General features: G+C 34.3%; 1 protein-coding gene across 7 annotated transcripts in view; it reads right to left on the reverse strand.

Moving 5' to 3' along the window:
• AFTPH (aftiphilin) overlaps nt 1–20,544 on the reverse strand; it is a 64,010-nt gene that overhangs the window by 8,560 nt on the left and 34,906 nt on the right. For 2 of the 7 annotated variants that reach the window (XM_019942704.3, XM_019942703.3), the window contains 6 exons: nt 15,963–16,114; nt 14,028–14,154; nt 13,566–13,622; nt 10,550–10,672; nt 4,897–4,957; nt 3,287–3,370 (listed from right to left, as the gene is read on the reverse strand). In XM_019942704.3, the coding sequence (XP_019798263.2) occupies nt 3,287–3,370; nt 4,897–4,957; nt 10,550–10,672; nt 13,566–13,622; nt 14,028–14,154; nt 15,963–16,114 (604 nt within the window). The remainder of the gene's footprint in view (nt 1–3,286; nt 3,371–4,896; nt 4,958–10,549; nt 10,673–13,565; nt 13,623–14,027; nt 14,155–15,962; nt 16,115–20,544) is intronic. The other 5 variants (XR_002177839.3, XM_019942706.3, XM_073791308.1 and 2 more) reach the window with 4 other exon arrangements.

Raw genomic sequence — 20,544 nt, forward strand, 5'->3', positions numbered from 1 at the left:
TTATATACCGCATTGTTCTTTCTTCAGGTAAGAAGTGGGGAGGGTAAAATATTTTCAGAAAAAGTGAATAAAAGCACTACGTTTGAACAAAATGAAAATTGTCTCAAGGGTTATACTTCTATTGTCTCATAGCTGAATCTAGTGGCTAACAGTTCAAAGATCTTGTTAGAAAAATTCAAAACAAAGCTGAGTTAGAGGATTAGATCTATTGTAAAATCTATTAAAATCCTTCCCATCTGACTTCATTAAAATATACATACATATTTTAAAACTTTCCTTGAATATTAATTTATATCAAATATGAGGACTACAAAAAACAAGGAACAATTAAATATTTTCAACTCAAGCTAAGCGTTGGAAAATAAAGGTAATCAGATAAAAACTTTTTAATCCTACACTCTTTGGTTTTAGCAAATTCAGTAGTTTCAGGGTATAATAGAAAAGCAGACTGTAAGTACAAATGTCTTATAGCTTCATCAGTTTCTACTTATCATTTCTAAAAAAGCCCTAAGACCCGTAGATAAAATTATATATACATGTACCATATCGATATTAACAAACAAGTTTCCTCCTTTAGGATATTTCTAGGTTAAGAAAAAAAATCAGGAACTGCCTTCTATTAACCAACTTTGTAGCTGACTAGCAGATGTAAACACAGATCTCAGATGTTTACAGAAATCATACTAGCACAAGCGGCTTCCACAGTTACCATGTCCAACAAGGGAGGAAGGCTATAGAAAATGTTTGTTGACTCTCCGAAGTTTTTAGTATTTCATTAAGGTACAGTTTCAAAATATAATTTAAAAGGCCCTTTCTTTGTATTTCTATAGTAAGTATTAAGGTTGCAATTAAAATGTAAAAATTTACAGATGCCTGTAAAGGGACCAGATGAACCCAAAGCACCTCCTTCCTCCACTATGAAAGGTTAGATTCCAAGTAACCACAAAATTTAAGTACATGGTGAATGCACAATGCAGAGTAAACAATTGCATTCTGACTGGCAACAGGAAAGTGCTAGTAAAAATTTAGTTGTGTTTATACGATACTGACAACTTGGCCGTCAAACAGTGAAGTGGGAGATTTTTAAAAAAACCCTTCAACCTCCCCCAACCTCCCAAAACCATTATCACCAAAAAAAGTACTATGGCTATATTTTATACTTTTCAAAAACAAGACAACTACTTACTCTACACAAAAAACTGGAGAGTAATTTTTTTAATGGAAGAGTTTTTTTTTAACAGAACCTTAATGAGGCATAGTTTAGTTACATAAATAAAGCTAGCCAACCAAGTTCTATGCCAACCTCCTAAGTCTCAAACACAAAATAATTAAATAACCGCAAGCTAAGACAAAATGACTTTCCCAGAAACAAGTCAGAAAAAGTGCAAGCAAGTGGTGAAATGGAATACTCAGGAAAGTGTTGACACCTGTAGCTTGATGGTAAGTTTTAACAAAACCCAATAGCAATAAAACAAGCCAAAGCAAATTTATAGTAATCAGGTTTACACAGCAGCTAGAGTATATTAATGAAAATACGGAAGGAAAATATTTAAAAGGTTCCAAAGTAATGAGGACCGCCATTGACCATGCTAATTTCATTTCCATTACAGCTCTAGGCTTCTGAAACTGCTTGCTCTTCTCAAAGCTGTGTATGTATACTGAGCCTGGTTTATCAGGTCATTTCTGTACTTCTTTATACAGTCAGATGATTTGTGCTCTTATGGGTGATTTTTAACTGAGTTTGAAATGTAACCAAAAATTAAATTTAAACCAGGTTTTTAGACACCCAAAAATAGTGGCCTCATTTGAATTATGATACAGTCCATGACAAAACAAAGCTGAGAGCAAATCAGAAATAGGAGCTTGGTAATTCATTCTTGGGATTATAGTAATAAGGAAACTGATACACAAGTTTTTGGGTTTCTTCCCCCCATTAAGTATTAAAAACTAATTAGCTCACCCAGGTCATTTCATAGCTCACATGTGTTTAGAAGTAATTTAAATAGTGAAATATTTTGAAGTCAAAACCAGACACATTAGTTTTTCATATGCTTGTAAAATCTTGGAAACAATGAAAATGATAACCAGGGGATTAGATTTGCGGAATCCAGTCATTCTACAAAACGGTCTTGGAATGTCCTTATAGCACAATCAGATTTCCATAACCAGCTCTTGGAGAAGGGCATTCTGGGTCCCAGGTTCACCCTTAGCTGATTGTCTTAGTCTCCCCCATTTCCCATCATGGCTCCTAAATTGCTAGAAGTGGGTGGCAGGGTTATCTAGCTGAACAAAACCAGCAGATTCTCAGGAACCAGGCTGGCTGTCTAACTGATCCTAGTGGGGACTGAGAGGGACCCTCCCTATGCATTCTGGGCATCAGCATCTATATAGCACCTCAACAGCCGCCTGGTATCAATGGGCATGATTACCAGATCACAAGTTGGGATGACAGGGAGTCATTAAAATCATATTAAATAAAATGTAAACATAAAAATGCCATTATATTTTAATCGTTTATTCAGTTAGAAAATGACAAAGTACATTAGGCCTTTGGTCAATGAACTGAAATTTTGCCAGGCTGAACATTAATTTAACAGGCACTCCAGTAAGTTTTAATTTCTAGCTTTTAGTATCTCATAGCAATTATTTTCTATTATTATCGTTAACATTTTTTTTTTCCTCCATGGAAAACAGTAAACTTTCTATTCAAGAGCTACATAAAACAGTAATAATTCTATGTGGGACTATATAACTAAGTGCTAGACTCCAACATTTTGGAACCTAATTATACATTTAGCAGCACTAATGAACAACTAATTGAATGCTAGAACTTGTAAAAGGTTCTATTATCACGGACACTATAATGTAAAGTCACCTTTGTGTACTAAAATATTCTTATATCTCTAAATTTGTATTTTTTCAAATGGCTTTGTAGAATATGCTTTAAAAATAAGCATATAAAATATCACATTTTCTATTTACAGGGGGAAAAAAAACCCTGCCTTTAACTGTGTAAGGACATTAGGGCTGTTTTATATCTAGAAACTACTTTCAGCTCTGAATATTATACTCTGTCAGTATAATTTTAAGCTTTCCTTAAAATACATTTCACATAAGTCATTTTTTATAGTTACACTACTAGAAAATAACAGTAGATAGATGAAAGAAAAGTAGTAGACATTATAGAGAATACAATCTACTTGTTTCCTTGTTTATAGGAAAGTCAAGTGATGTGGTCATGCTTTTAGTAAATAAACTAGAATTATGGTTTTAACACTCTGCTGACCTGGGATTGTGGTGCTGCTGCTAGAGCTACTGTCATCCACGGGCCCAAAGAAATCAAGGTTCAGAAGAGTGGAACCTCCACTAGCTTGAAATTCAGTGACCGTGTTGGTAGGCAGCCACACAGAAGGTAAGCCAAGGGAGGAGGGGTTATGTGTAAAAAGGGGTAAGACACACACTTGAACATGCAGGTTATAATTAGTAGTCATTACATATTTTTAAATCAACATTAAAACAATGTGTACAGTATTAGTTTTTCACTGCTAAGGACATTTCTAAAGTAACAATTTAATTCAATGTACATTTTCTCATGTACAACGTAAATAATTTGACACTTAGTAAGGTTTTAGTTAGGAGTTCGGTTCTTTCAATTGAAACTCGAAGCCATACCAGAAAGACCAAGGGGAAAGTATACCCGTTAAAGGGAAACAATACTTTAATCTCAACCCAACATTAAATCACTGTACATGCCCAAATAAATCTTTTATGTTAGTAGTGTTGGTTTCTAATTAATGCTTTTTAAAAGTGACAAAGTTGTCAGTTTCAGGACAGGCACCAATACATTAACTTAGTTTAAAATAAAATAACGTAATAAGGAATGTCATAACTGCCCTACCCTGATGTGCAACCTCAAGCTGTACTGTTCCCCTTTAACTCTGAAACAGTAATCAGAAATAGTATACATTTTTAAAGAAGTTGTTTGTTAATAAAAAGCATGATGATTTGACTGAATAAGACACCAGACAACAGCAGAGGGTGCATCCAGGCTTTCCTTCAGCACGGATATTCAATTGGATGCTTTCCAGATATCCTGGGATCCCCCACTCTAAGGCAAAGCTGATAGAATAGCAGGTGTTTTAGACCATGGCTCAAACAACTTATGAAGTGTAAGGAGTAAGAGTAATTATACCTCAGAGTCCAATTAAAACTTGTGATGTCAACACACAGGAAAACTAGCATTTTGTATTACTTAAAAACCCCACCTTATTGGAATAAGTTAATCCTTTTTCAGGATTTTCTTTTAAAGCCATAAGTGAAACCAATTATTTCTGGAACTACCTACTAGTATTTTGAGATAAGTTTTAGAAAAGGATCATGAAAATCATTCGTTTTTCCTTTGCATATAAGTGCACTATAAAATATTATTAAATCTGAAAACTACTTTGAGTCAATAAATATGGATCTATTTGCACATCGTTTTTGGTTAAATAATTGTGCTTTGTGCTTTAAAGCAGCCTCTACACACAAGACTTTGCATCCAAGAAAATTCCATGAACTAAGACTACAAAAAAAAATTTCAAGTAAATTGGTCTTACCTAAAATATCATTTAAACTGCCTAGATATTTGTGAAAAATAAGGAAGCTTGTTTTTGTCTTGAGATAAAGAAACTAAAATTTTATCTGGCTACTACTACCTATATATGGACATTAATACTGTTAATACTAGTAACAGCTGGTTTCTTGAGCAATCACTATTCAGAAAGAAAGCCTGAATTTCCAAAGATAAGAAGTTATGTTCAAACAAAAAAGGAAGTCAGCAGAGAGAAGTCTGTCTGAACTTTGTAGCTTTCTTAACTCTAGCTCTGGTGCTAGAGGCTCTACGGAGAGACGTACCATCTAAAGGGTTAGTAAGGCCACTGCTACTCCAGTCAAACTGGACGGGTGGTAGAGACTCCTAGAGTTGAAAACCAAAAAATCAAAATTAATCAGTATAGGTTGTAGCAACATAAAGAATCCTTAAAAATAAAACGAAACACTATTATAGCAAGATCATTAGGCAATAAGATACCTAAAGACAAAATTGGGATAATTTACAATTTCAGAAGGTTATCTACAAATATTAACACAAACTGAAATTGCAAAATTTATAAACAGTACAGCTTGTTGACATTAAAAATGTTGTATCTGAGAAATGGAATTATCTTTACATTTTCAAACAGAAATTTATGGACTGGTCCTATGTCAAGATTTCAATCTATTCTCAAATCATGATTTAAACTACTGGCTTGATTACAATAAAAATATTTAAAAACATCACTGATTTTTTTTTTCACTAAAGAGTTATCCACTTTATTTTAAATGACTATCCACTTAAAATTTCTTAATAGATAATATAATGCAATAGAGAAGGTACCACTGAAAGTGAGGCAATTTGGGTTATTAAAGACTAAGTAACTAGTTGTATAAACATGTATAGTTAATTTAGTTGGTTTCCTTATATATAAAAATCTAAAAAAAATCAATCATCTTCTTTAATTTAGAAATTACTTATAATCAGTATTAGAATTTAATTTTTAAAATAATGTACTGAAAAGTATACGCAGAACTCATTTGAGTATTCTAGGTTTTAAAATTCTGTTAACTACCAAACACATAAAGATAAAATGAGCAAATGATACATAGAAGATGGAAGGTAGTACAAAACATTTAAAAATGATCACTGCTTTATTTTAAGAATATTCTTGACAAGAAAAAAAATGCCTTTTTTTCATTTTCTTGTTTTATTTTGAGGGTGGTGTTGGCAACAATTATTGAAATAACCTATGTTTTATTAGACTCTTACTATCAACATGTTGCCATCTTTTTTTTTCTACATTGCTCACCACCATGCTTTACTGGTAGGCACTTATTAAAACTTTATAATCGGGACTTCCCTGGTGGTGCAGTGGTTAGGAACCTGCCTGCCAATGCAGGGGACACAGGTTCGAGCCCTGGCCCGGGAGGATCCCACATGCTGCGGAGCAACATGCGCACCTTAGCAAAGAGTAGCCCCTGCTTGCTATAACTAGAGAGAGCCCGCACACAGCAACAAAGACCCAACACAGCCAAATATAAATGAATAAAATATAAAAAAATAAATTAAAAAAACAACAACTTTATAATCATTTTTTCTGTGTAGACAAAGACATTGTTCCCTGTAGGAAGGGAACATGAATCGGCTATTTTTGAAAGTTCAATCCCATGACATTATAATACAATTGCTTTGATAACCAATTATAGGCATGTTACTATAAGCACTTAGTCTCCCCCATATAAGTCGGGCCTGGAGATGGAGGGGCTAGGTATAAACAAAATAAAACACTAACATTAGTGGTTGCCAGGGGTGAGAGAGAGTTGTGGGAGCTGGAGTGGGGTGGGGCGGGGGCTTGGCTGTGGAAATGGAAGAAATGCTGTATGCTGACTGTGGAGGTAGTCACACACATGGAAAGATGACACAGAACCACACACACATACTGCACAAATGTCAGATTCTTGGTTTTGATATTGTACTATGATTATGTAAGATGTAATCATGGGGGAAACTGGTGAAGACACAAGGTACCTCTTCTGTACTACCTTTGCAACTTCCTGTGAATCTATAATTATTTCAAATAAAATTTTTAAAAATCCTGGTGAAAATCTAGTTTATAACCTACCTGCAAGACCGATAAATAACATTTAGAAAAGATTTTCTTTAGCTGATCTCAAAAACAAACAAAAAGCTGTAGGCATTCCAACAGATTCAACTTATATTATTCTACTTCTAGATCAGAAACACCTTTAGAACTATTCAACACTGACTGGATGGACCAAACCCAGATTTACATAATAACAAAGTTTCTGGGTATATGGAGCAAAGGTGTTTCATTAACATGTTTTACCTAAATGATGTCAAGTAGCTGGATGTTTTGAAATATTTCAGTGATTTTCTGGAATTTTAGCTTCTCACAGAGGTGTGTGGCATTTTGAAGACACAGCCAATATTATAATAATGAGGTGCTAAATCATGAATCAAAATTTAGTGGAAAAGAGAAAGATGAAAAACAGATACCTAAATAATTATAGGCTAACTAACGGCACAGACAAGTAGGCAACTTAAGGAGAAAGCACTGGAACGAAACATTTTCAAACAACTTTAAGTAATGTGGCATGAATGATTAATGCAGAAACAAAAGAAAGGAGACAAGGTCATAATAAAAAGAGGGAGAAAGAAAAGACTAGAGACAGGAGACTCTGGCTCTAGTCCTAGCTATAGCACTGATGTGTGCTTTTGGGTAAATCACTTAGTCTTTCCAAATATGTTTTTCTAAGTGTAAAAAGAGAGTACAGTGCTAGATAGTCATTTTTTCTTTCTTCTATCTCTAAAACTCTGATTCACAACTGAAATAGCAACATAAAGTAGCCTAAGAAAAGAAGTTTGCTAGTGGTGACTAGCTGGATAACTGATAGCCAGAGAGCTGACTTTACTCATCAGTGAATAAAGTATGGTTAAAGTACTGATCTTAGAGGGGAATCAATGGCACCGTGAATGGTGTGACCTTGAAATTCAGTGGATAAAGATGCAAACGACAACAACAAAAAGTATCACTACTGCTTTTTACCTATAAACTGTTTTTTCAGGTAAAAGTATCTTAAAAAAACATTAACAGTTGTTAGTAAAATATTAAATTCCTAAACAAGAGATGCAATGGCTATAAGACTGATGAGTACAAACTGATGTGGAAGATAAAAATTCAGTGGGTACCAAACTGAAATAGAAAAGACAGGCCAAAAAGAATGCAGTCATAATGAGAATTATACAACTATGATAAGTTTGAAAGTCACTGTTCAATGATGCCAAAACATAAGAGGAAGGTCTGCTATACGCTTTGGGCGGGGGCACGGGGAAATTTAGGTATTGAACAGGTCTTTCCTGACACATTTTGCTAAGCTTCTAGCACTAATGGCTATGGCTGTTTAATCTGAAAATTATCACTAGGAGAAAGACTGCATGGCCAAAATGTTAAGTGAAAAATATATACATGTTTATATAATGTATATATAATATATACATTGCATGCCAAAGAATAGTGGTAAGAAATATCACTTTATATAGAGAATCTTTACAATGCATTTCAGATGTTTGTTAAGTATCTTAACCTGAATCAGAAGTATGGAGCCAAGCAAAGGTCATGCAATCTAGTGATGGCGGTTAGGCATCTCAGCACAAAACTCTGATACGCATGCTGAAATCTTCAATTTGAATGTTAGAATGCAGACCTACACAGGCTCAAGTCAATTCAGAAATAAGTTTGAATTTCCACTGGGAAATATTATTTTCACTGGTTTCCCAAAAGCCTAAAAACTAAAGCCAGTGAGGATCACAAACTACCATAAAAAAATACAGAATAAACTTGTTAATTCATTATTTATATGTGTATTTTTTAAAAAGAGAAATGTGTGCATGAAACAGAATAAAAGGACATATTTGCTTAAAAAGAGCTTTTAAAAAATATAAGTAGCAAGAGACCAAGTTCCATCTTCCAGCAAAAATGTTAGATATGCTTAGATGTTGCTGAAAATTCCTACACTTGCCTGTAAATAGGGAGAGAGTCCCTTGATTACAAGTACATAGGGGTGTATATGTATGCACAGAGGTGGCAGCAGCTGAATACATATGGAGCTGCAACTAACCTCCACTAAATTAACACACATTAATTTCTACTAAAAATCTTCTGTTAAATTAACACACATGCTTTTTTTAGGTTATCTAAACTTTTAATCAAGTCTATAATTAAATTATATAAGAAAGATGATAAGTATGAGGTATGACTAGGCAAAAATGACAGGTGACAGCTAACTCTGATAAAATAAGCAATAACTTATGGGGCTGTAACACGTGGAAGTGGTTGGATAGAGGAGAAGAGGAGAAGGAGGCAAGTAAAAGTAGCAACAAGTGGCCTCAAGTAAGAACAGTTCCATTTCCAGAAAACATACCAGGCAGTTACTCAAATTACTTTCCTAATACCTAGCATCGTAGGAATAAGAATGTTGATTGGGGCAGAAGTGAGAATGTGCTGTGGGAGAAGTAATTTTGGAACCTGCATAAACCTGGCAGGCCTGGGAGAGCAGTTGATAGCCAGAGGGCAATATAAGGCCAATGAAAAGAAGAGAGCTAAGGACAGATTCAACCTACTGAGACATTTTGCCCAAGGCACCTTGCCTGTTGCCCAGCCATCAATAAGGCCAGGCATTTTACGCATTAGGTCCCCTTGCCCACTAATTCAGTGCCAGTAATAAACTGGCTTCAGAGGCATGTTTAAGCTAAGCCCAAGTATAAACCACAGTGGTACACAGCAGTAATATTAGATGTTTCTTGAAACACACCTGAAAAAGTAGGACCTTGCTTTACAAAATTATTTTCCAAAGTATGTTCTTCAGAAAAGGGTCCTGTGGCCAAGTAAACTTGAGAAATGAAGTAAAATTAAATAGGGTTATTCACTGCAAGATTCTTCAGAGTCCTTAATATGTGGGTTGTGAATCTCCAAGGGTGGTTGTAGGGTATGATATGAAATATTTCCCAAACTTACTTCACTATGGAACCCTTCTTTAGTGGAGCATTTCTGGGAATTAGTGTTCAATGGAACATACATTTTGGAAAAGGCTGTCCAAACATACATTATTGTGTTAGACATAATCAAAGATGATATTTAAGGTTAAGAAATGACAAACACAGCAAGAATATGTTTTAGAAATGGTAATGTTCATTAAGAATACTAATATTTTAAAAAACAATTCGATGTCGAAAAAGTAAGCAAACCAAAGTGGCTATGTTCTCCCAGATAAAAAGTAAGAGGGAAGGCTTTGATATTAAACATATTAGACTGAAATACGATTTGTGCTTAAATGTCCCAAGGAGGTAAAGGATAAGAAAGGTAAGAGAGCTTTCTTTTTTTCCTAATCCATAGAATGTTTTGTTAAAGGCCACATCATTTTTAACTTAACAGCTTTATTCAAACTCTCAAAACAACAGTTTTTGATGTAATAAACACACCTAAATTTTATTACTTTATAAAATTTTTGCAGGCTTCAGGAAAAACACACTATAGCAGACTTGAAGAGCTGGTATAAATGCAGTGTTTTCCATTTTTTTGAAATCTAGCACTTACCAGATTTGTGTGTCAGTAGTAATGATCATATAATGTTCAAGCTGTAAGGGATTTTTAGAGATGCTTGCTGCAAAGTCCTCATTTTATAGGTAAAAAGACTAAGTCCTGGATAGGTTTAAAGGACTTACCCATAACCAGCCAGTTCTCAAATTGCCTTTTCTATTTTTTTAAATTAAAGAGAACTTGCTCATTGTATTTCAAGGGATATTAATAAGTAACTGAAATCACATCTATCATGAAACTAAATTTTAAAAATATTTCAAAAACTGTAAGTTATATATTAAGGGAAACAACAATGTGTGTGGACATGCGTGTATATACATGCATAAAAATATCTATATACATCCAGATATTTTTACCTGGAATTGGTCAGATGTACATGTGTTCATTTCTGGTGACACAGTGGTTGTCTGACCGATGGAAGCGATTTTCTCTGCAGCAGATAGTGGTTTCAATGGTTCCTTGGTGGGCTCTAACATACCCTGAAAAAGGTATATTAGCCATTAATGGGGGGGAAGGATCAGCCCATAAACTTTGTAAACTTTTTTTACAAGAAAGTTAATCTAGTAGAAAGCAGAAAGAAAAGAGGTCATCTGAAAAGAACTGAAGACAAAAAGGAACCAGTCCTAAATTTTGCTTCGTGAAAATCTTACAGCACTATAATGGGAAATGTTTCATAATAATACCTTTGGAATCCAAACTTTTTGAAGCAAGACATTGTAATTGAACTGGATTTGTTGTAAAGTGCCTGGTTATCACTGCCACACAAAAGCATAAGCACATGGGATGGTGGGAGAGGGGAAGAGGCAAGCAGAACAGTATATCACATCCATGCCCTAAGAATCCAACATTATTCTGATGTTTCAGATCTGAAACTGCAGGAAAGGGCACTCTTCAAACACATTACACCATGGTGGTGCTTGGAGAGGTGAGAGCTGATTCTAAAACACACCATATAATGTGATGACGTCTACATGTTTCAATGTGAATTTAGTGTTTGATCCTTGCTCCACTATAGATGGGAACCTTAGTTCTTGGTTCTTTGGACTGGCAAAGCAGAGACAGTCATTTCAGAGGGGAAAACATCTTACATATTCCACTATGAATCTAACACACTTTTTGAGTAAGAGAGAAAAACATTCAAGATGGATGTAGAAACAAAGAAGAAGAAAAAAATCAGCATTTTGCATTAATGTTCTACCAAACACTAAAAATAATGGGTAATAATCCAGGTTACTGGCATGAAAAAAGGCCCAAGCTTTTACAAATTTTAAAATAATACTTGATAAGTTCTTGAATAGTTATCAACCAAATAAAAGTCTCCCTTTACTACTGGGGAAAAAAACCCAAAGCTGCTAAGTCAGGAATCTTATAGTTAGAATCTATGCATTTCTAAAACCAAGTTTTCAGGAGAATTCCCCTACCCTCATAAAATCAAGCATAAGCTAAATAAGCAATTTACAGATTTAGTTCTTAACAGTGCATGTGAAAGGCTTTAACCTAGCAGCTTGAAAAATGAAAATAAATTCATGGTCTAATTCAATACCATACACATTATACAGGCTTTCTAGTGTGCCCTTCTACAAAGGCTCCATGCATTTGGCAAACAATTACTAGTCTTAGCCAGCTTTTCTAATATGAACTCTCCCTTAAGTCAGTGGTTCTCAAAGTGGTCCCCATCAGTAGCTTCTCTATCACCTGGGAACTTGTCAAATGTGCAAATTTTTGAGACCTACCCCAGACCTACCGAATAAGAAACTGGGGGTGGTGCTCAGCATTCTGTGTTTTAACGAGTCTTCCAAGCCACTCCAATGCACATTAAAGTCTCAGAGCCAGTGACTTAAATGACAATTTCAGGTACTATTCCTCAAGATGAGATCAAAAGATACTGAACATCTCATGTGCGTAAAGTACCATGGGAAAAATTCAGGTATCATTAAAATTTGAAACCAGATATGAAAAAGAATAAGTTTCTAAATATAAGGCATCACAAAGATGGAGGAGGAGATGATACATTCACTAAACCAACTTTGGTATTAAAAGCTTACAAAAATGGTAAAATTACATTACTAATAAAAGGTTGTAATTAAGATAGGAAAAAAAGCATAGACATTAGTCTCTAATTCCACATAAAACTTAAAGAATTGGCTAATGTGCTGACCCTAACACAGAGCATTAAGTAGGTTACTGTCGCCAACATGCTGAATGAAAAGTGCCCACAAATTAAATTCCTACTTCCTATTCAGAATGTGACAATAACACCACCAACAATCTCTAGAATGCTACTCCCTGAGGAAAGAGATCCACATAACCAGAAAGTTAAAGAAACGTTCTGGATTACATTTACCTACAACATAAAAGAGAGTAGGGATGATCAAGGTGTTTTGAAAATACAAGATAACCATTCACAAAGGAGCAGAAACTGATTTTTTAAAAAAAGGTCAAGCACAGAAGTTTTTGTGCAATTCCACAAAACAAAACAAAGCAAACAATTCAATAACAATAATTAGAGCTTATTCATGGAAAAGTTTGCAGATTAAAAAAAGGTCAAGTTCCACAGCAAATTCATTTTCACATGCACATAAAGGGTTTTTAAACTTAAACTCCATACCAAGGGTTCCTCAGTTATTTTTTTCTCTATCTTAAACACAGTATTTTTTTCTTATTTTCAAGTTATTGGTGAAAGAATTTTAAAATACTTTTACTTTGATAGGACATTTTTATGCACCAATAACTCAAAGACACACCAAAAACCACAAACAAGTCAAACTTTAAAATGTGACTGAGTCTTGATAAGGTACAGAATGAAAATTCCTCAGTTTTCCTGGACTACCTGGCATATCTGAAAAAACAAAATTCAACACGTTTAAAACATTAATGGAAAAACTAAATACCAATTATGGGTCCTGACTCATTTTCATTTGTTATAATTTGGTATTTCCAAGTTTTGATATACATCCATGGCTTCAATACTGCATTATTTAAAAATAATCGTAAATGCATTAAAACAAGTGATAGCTAAGGCTTCAGATACTTCAGCTTCTTCTTTTTAAAAGCAAATTAAAAGAGAGAGACTTCCAAAGGTGGATTTTACAAAAAGTTATGAGCACTAATATTACTATGATAAAAAATAATTTTCAATCTAAAGCAAAAGTGTCTATAATTAATAGAATACAGAAAAATATCCTCAGATCAAGACTTGAAGGGATTTATGAAATCGTAAAAGGATATACTGTATTCTCTTAACGGCCCCACAGTAAACGCCCCCACAGTAAACGTCCCTTAAAATACACTTTCCATGTCATGCTATGCAAGATGATTTTACAGAATAAATGCAGCAATGATAAACACATGCAAAGACATCTTTGTACTTACCAATCCTGCTGCATACATGGGCACTATAACAGGTTGCTTCTTATTGCCCGTGAAGAGCTATATACGTACGTTAGAGAGAAAGAACATATATTTAGAGAATGATCTGTCATAGAATGAAAGTTTCCAAAATATGCTTGTAATGCTTTATTACATACATCGTGAATGATAAATTGAAGAAATTGTTAAATTGCCCTTATGGGGTTATATTTTTGATCTCCTAGCCCAATTCCTTCATTTTATAGTTAAGGAAAAACACTAGAACAACTTTTCCTAAAAATAAGAAATATTGCAGAAAAATCTAGATAGATTTATGCTTAAAAGTTGGCATATTCAAAAATACATGAACATGTTAAACCAACTAATATTTATTTTTCTGAGGAACTAGTTTCAACAGAAGTGTGACAGAATTTAAAAACATTCATAGGTTGATTAAAGGATTTTCCAAGGTACTAATAAACTCACAATGTTTCGGGTGTCTATTCCCAAGGAGCACAAGAGCTTCTTGTTGCTATGGGAGCCACCCCACTGATATCTCAAGCCATGTGCATCATGGATGTCCTGTAGCTCAGCCCACACATCCAGCAGTTCCCTGCAAAGGTCACGATGAAGCCATGGGTTACTCAATAGCTTTCATGGGTTACTCAATAGCTTTCACCATGAATTCTACTTTTAATGTGACTGTGAAATATACATTTCAATTAATCTTGTGTCTAACATGAGTATATAACTACTATCTGAATGAAATCAACAGCCAACACTTAGTCATTAGAAAAGTAAGTTAAATTCATTTGAAACAATCAAGCAAAAATTTGGCCTGTTTGTTATTTTTTTTAAATTGTAAGGCAAAAATATTTAAAAGGAGGAAAGATACCACCCAGCATCCCACCATCTTTCTGGAGCTATTTAATGTTTTCTCCTTGAGTCTTGACCCACAAATACAGTTGCAATTACAGCATATTTAAAATTCTGTATTCTTTTTTCAGATTTTAAGCATTTCCTTATGTACATATGTATCTTTTTCAGTGGTTGTGTAATGTTCTATTAGACAGATGCATCATCATTTATTTAGCCACAATCATCATACAGTTTTAATTAAGTTGTTCTTACTGTTTGGCTCCTATTGCTAGTAGTACAAGAATATCTTCCTGTATTTTATGGTGTGTGTTATTGCAGAATTGTGTTATTTCCTGAGAATGAATCTCTTGGGTCTAAGAGTATGAACTATCTGTACAGCTAGCATATTTTTAAAAAATATCTACAGTTTAAAGATGGCAAAACATCAACCTTTTTATCCCCTTCTGTTCTCAGAAATCACCCCAAAACAAAAGTCAAGAAGCAAAAATAATATGCATCTTCAATGAAATTAAGAAATCCTGCCTCCAGAGGTGGGGAGTAACGAAATGTAACAGAACTATCCAGGAATAAGAATAAAATTAGCAAGTCAATCTAGACCCTCTAACATCTAATAATTAATAGGAGTTCCAGAAAGAAAACAGAGGCAATGGAGGAAGGTAATTGTCATTATAAGAGAATTGCTCAATACTGAAGAACAGAAGCTTCCAGATTGAAAGGTTCCTACCTAGTACTCAGTCCAATGAATGAAAAAAGATTCATATCGAGATACTTCATTGTGAAATTTCAGAACACCAGCAACAAAAGACCCTAAATTATAAATTTGATGTAGGGGTAGAATAAAGTAAAATTTTACCTCCTGTGTACCTTTTTCTCTGAGGAGGCTATTAGAGGATGTGCTCCACCAAAATGGGATTTAAGTGAAGGGAAGTCCCAAGACAACATGTGTTTAGGGGGCCCAGACTGATCCATTCCAGATTGGAAGGAACTGGAAGATGGAGGACTCCAGGTAAAAAATGGAATGGTCAGCTTGATAGGTCTTATCACAAGTAAAATTATATTCACAGGCTGTTGGAGGGTAGGGAAAGACTCAGTAAATGAAAAAGAGAGGCAATTATTAAATCCAGGAAAAAGGTATACTATAAAGAAAATAGTGGCTTAGCTGTGAACACTATATATATGATCGTAATAATGAAAATACCAAATAACAATTTAACCAAAAACTATGATATAAGTATACTGGGAAGATGAAGAGAAGAGAATAGCAGATGTAAGATCTAAATTTTCATCTATCATACTAGGAAATCAAAAAATAATATAAAAAATTGATTAGAATATCGATTTAGAATTTTTTTAAAAAAAGCTCAAAATGGACAAGTAGAGAATTTTTTAAATCATATCTTTTAGCACAATATAATTTTTTAAACTTAAACACAGTAATATTTTAGAACCTTAATGGTTTAAGATAACCTTAGATAATCTTATAAATTAGAACAGTTGAAACTAACAAATATACATGCTATCTGAAAAGTGTCTACTACTTACCCACTTTCAGCTAAGGCCTCTCTTCTTTGTATTGGCAAGGTGCTTGCTTCCAGCAAGTGCTTCAGGGAAGTAACTTCTTCTTCAGTATCAGGGACAAATATGGAAGGAAAACATGCTTCGAAAATTCGCTCCAGGCGGTTTAGTAAAGCTGTCTGCATCAAAACACCCCCCAAAAGTTTATTTTCATTTTTGTAATTTTAATAATGTCATAGCTTTATCATTACTACACACACACACCCCCATACAACAATACCCTGTCCACTACTATGGGGTGGGGGAACTACCAGTCAGATACAGGAAACACTAAGTGAAAGAAGAATAACTACTCATAGAACAGCTTTAAATAATTGTGTAATGACAAATAAATGTCATTACACACCAAGCATCATGCCTGGCACTTTACAAACATTATTTTACTTAATCCATTACAAAATTCTGCAAAGAAGCAATTACTACCCCATTGTACAGTGAGAAAGCAATCTCAAAGTTTGAATAATCTGCAAGCAAAAACAAACCCAAAAAAACCAGACAGTATTCATAATCTTTCCATAACACTGGGGTGTTTCTTACTACCACTCACATACTCTATATTTAGAACAATAAGATTGGATGCTTGCAAAAAGTATTATCCTATTATAGTTGAACAGAACCTGGATATGAACATGTGAATTCTGAAAACCTTTTTTTTAATTTTTAAAAAATCTTATTGAAGTATAGTTGATTTACAATGTTTTGTTAATTTCTTCTGTACAGCAAAGTGACTCAGTTATACATATATATATATTCTTTTCCATTATGGTTTGTCACAGAATATTGAATATAGTTCCCTGTGCTATACAGAATGACCTTGTTGTGAAAACCTTTTAGAAATATCTGCTAATAGAAGAAACCAAAGTAGGAAAGAATGTCTCAATTTTTACCAAGAAATTCAATGGCTCATTTATCATTTTGATGATCTGTGCTATCTTTTAGAAATTCCATTTCTCTACTCTTCTATGGTGTGCATATTTGTATTTCTGAATAGTACACTATCTTTCCTCCAAGCAAAGCCTGCATATCCCGTAGAGTATTTTCTCTGAGAACACTGGCATTTTTGGAGTATTTTTATTAATTAAAACTTGTTGGATTTAGATTAACTTAGATTTTGGGGGTACTAGTAGGTTTAGTCTACATGTAACCTACAATAACATTTATTCCCACTTTCCTAACTTTATTTCAGATACATGTAAAATATTTTCAACTCAGCTCACCTTACTACTTAAACATCAACTAGGAATACAAACTTTTAAGTCAAAACTTGTTGGAAGATTAAGTGTACTACTGAAATGACATCCTGTGTACAAGAAAATGCCACATCATGGCGGTACTTCCTGCCAAGTAACAAAACAAGTTAATGCTTGGTTTCTGTTGTTTAGTATAGTCAGCAAACAGGAAAATTAAAAACAAAAGGAAAAATTTTCACATACATATTTTCCAAAACAAAATCTCTTTTGGAAGCAGTATCAGAGCAAAAAACTTGACACTGCATAATTGGTCTCAGGGTACTCTTCTGCTATCTCTACAAAAGTTTAACACCTTCATTATATTCATGTATATGATATGGGAAAAGGTTCTCAGTATCAATTATGAAACCTACAGTAAAGAGTAGACTCAAGATCCCAAGGCTTGTGAAACTTGAGTGCATCAAGGGGACCCATACTTAACTCACTTCAACAGAGGGAATGGACAGACATTACTTTTAAAGGGATCAGATAACCATCTAATTGGAAACATAATAAGCATTGGCTCCTCTTGGGCAGGGAGGGTAAGCAAAAACTCACATATGACCAAATTTTATTTCTCTGTAAATTAAAACAGAATCTTTCTTGTATCCTCTTTGTTATCCTTTTAATGGGATAGAAAAAACATTTATCTAAGGATGAAAGAAAGGATCTCAAAACATATTCAATGATTTGGATCAATCATTACACATAACTACCAGGTCTTAGGTATAACAGTGAGCAAATTCTCAAATTAGTGGAATGTACTTGAAGAAATAGAACATTATTTTAACCCAATCACATTTAAACTTTGTTTTAAACTTCTTCCCAACCTTTTCTCATAAAGAATAAAATTACATGGAAATTTTAAAAGAAAGTTCCATATGTCTTTAGGATTAGATATTAGAGTCAATTGCTTCAAATCTTTTGCTGAATGAGGTAGAGCAGGAGTTGGTAGATTTTTCTCTATAGGGCTAGATAGTGAATAATTTTCGTGTTGCAGGCCATCCATAAACAAATAAGTGTGGATGTGTTCCGATGAAACTTGATTTACTAAAACAGGTGGCAGGACAGATTTGTCTGCTAAGCCATAGTTTGCTGACCCCAGAGGTAGAGCCATAAATAAATTTTTTTAATAAATATTCAAACAACCAGAATCTACTAACTGACCAGCACCACTCACCACAAGGAGGAACTCCTCAACAATTCAACAAGAAAGCAGCTAACAGAATTAACAAAGATTTTGATTAAAATTAAATTTCCTAACATTTTACTTTTTAAAGTATATTAATTTCCAACTACCAGTTTGATGCTAAAAGGGCTACTATCTTGTTCATGGTAGTAAATAATGCCAAATTTCATTTACTACTAGTTAATTCCAGTAAGTAAATAGCTGATATAATTATAACACTTCAATAGAGGACTGTGGACCCAAGGGGCTGAGACTCAGTTTCAGGATTTATAAACTGGAGCTCTCAGGGCCTACCTTACAAGGTGAATAATAAATTAGAGGAGTAAATGCTTGACACCCAGTGTGTGCTCAAGAAGTGGTAGCTTTTATCACTACTGTTGTTATTATATAGATGATACATACAGACACAGTGGCCTGCCAAGGAATAAATGTCAAAACCAGGTTCAAATCTCACTAAGGCTATTTCTCCACCACTATTTAGCATTCTAAATCATTATGAAAATACTTGTCTCAATTTATATCAATTTCTAACATATTACATCAAGAAATTAAATAATCCAAATATTTTGCATCCTCCCCAAGATCCTCCTATCAAGTTGGGAAAAAGGGACCTAATTAAAAAATATCTGTTGTTAAGAGCTGCTTATATAATGAGAACCTGTTACTGCTACCCCTTGGGGATTTTAAATTTTGAAAACTCGTGAACATTTTGGTTGATTGTTGGCATCTGTGAATTAAATCTTGATCACATTATGAAAATCAAAGAGTGTAAACCACACATGAGGTGTGTTAAGATGCTTTACTTCCCAAGAAGCACAATAAAGTTCAAACATACGATGGAACATAGCCCAAGTAACTTGGTAAGTAGAAGAGGTACAAGAATATAACTAACATTAACCCTCAGAAGAAGAGAAACTAACCTACCATAAGAATAGTTTCTCTTATGACCAAGCAGATAAATTTCTTTCAAAAAAACAGATTTCCCAAAACACTGTAATTAGACACTCAATTTTAAAAAACTCATAAAATTTGAGCATGAGATAAAAGGTAAAGGTTGGAACTTCCCTGGTGGCGCAGTTGTTAAGAATCCGCCTGCCAACGCAGAGGACACAAGTTCAATCCCTGGTCCGGGAAGATCCCACATGCCGCAAAGCAACTAAGCCCGTGCGCCACAACTACTGAGCCTGTGCTCTAGAGCCTGGGAGTCACAACTACTGAGCTGGCGCGCCACAACTACTGAAGCCTGTGCGCTGCAACTACTGAAGCCCACGCGCCTAGAGCCTGTGCTCTGCAACGAGAAGCCACCACGATGAGAAGTCCACGCTCACCGCATCTAGAGAAAGACCGCGTGCAGCAACGAAGACCCAAAGCAGCCAAAAATAAATAAATAAATAAATAAATAAATAAATAAGGTAAAGGTTGATACTGGTAAAGGTTTTGGGTTTTTTTGTTTCTTGAAGATTATTAAATAATTTTAATTGTTTTAAAATATATTCAATTTTTTCCTCAACATTGTCAGCCAAGGTAGTTTAACACATGCAATAGCCTTAAAGTCAGTAAAGAGAAATATTATTTAAACTTCGATTTATTCTACTGTACATAAGCAAATTATTCATCTAACACTACTATTCATAGTTTCCAACAAAGCAAATAGTAAATTTTTACTAAAGAGCCAGTGCTGCACTCTAAATTAATGTGAGGGTAACAAAATAAGTACACACACACTTAGCATATTAAATATTTAGCTGAGGTTACAACAGTAACTAAATAGCAAACTAAATAAAATAATATTCACTCCAGTTACTTGAATTTCAAATGCCTTCAACTTCAAAGTCAAAGAGGAAAAATAGTCATCAGTTCTCCCTTGTATTTGGAATTAGGAAACTGGTGATTGAGCCATGTCTGTCAATTCAAACACATATCAAATTCTAAACCTGCAAACAGCAGCATATCTGGCCATTAAACATTTTAAGAACAGGGGGCTCTGATAAATGCAGGGTTGAAAGGCAAATGCTTTTCCAGACAGGTACGAGACTCCCTTTTTCATTTTGTCTACCGTTTCCAGTGCTAGGAAGCCAAAGGAGAAGGTCTGCTACTTGCAGACAAGCACACTTGGGCTCAGAAGAGTTCC

The sequence above is a fragment of the Tursiops truncatus genome, chromosome 14 (genome assembly GCF_011762595.2).
Source record: "Tursiops truncatus isolate mTurTru1 chromosome 14, mTurTru1.mat.Y, whole genome shotgun sequence".
NCBI lineage: Eukaryota > Metazoa > Chordata > Mammalia > Artiodactyla > Delphinidae > Tursiops > Tursiops truncatus.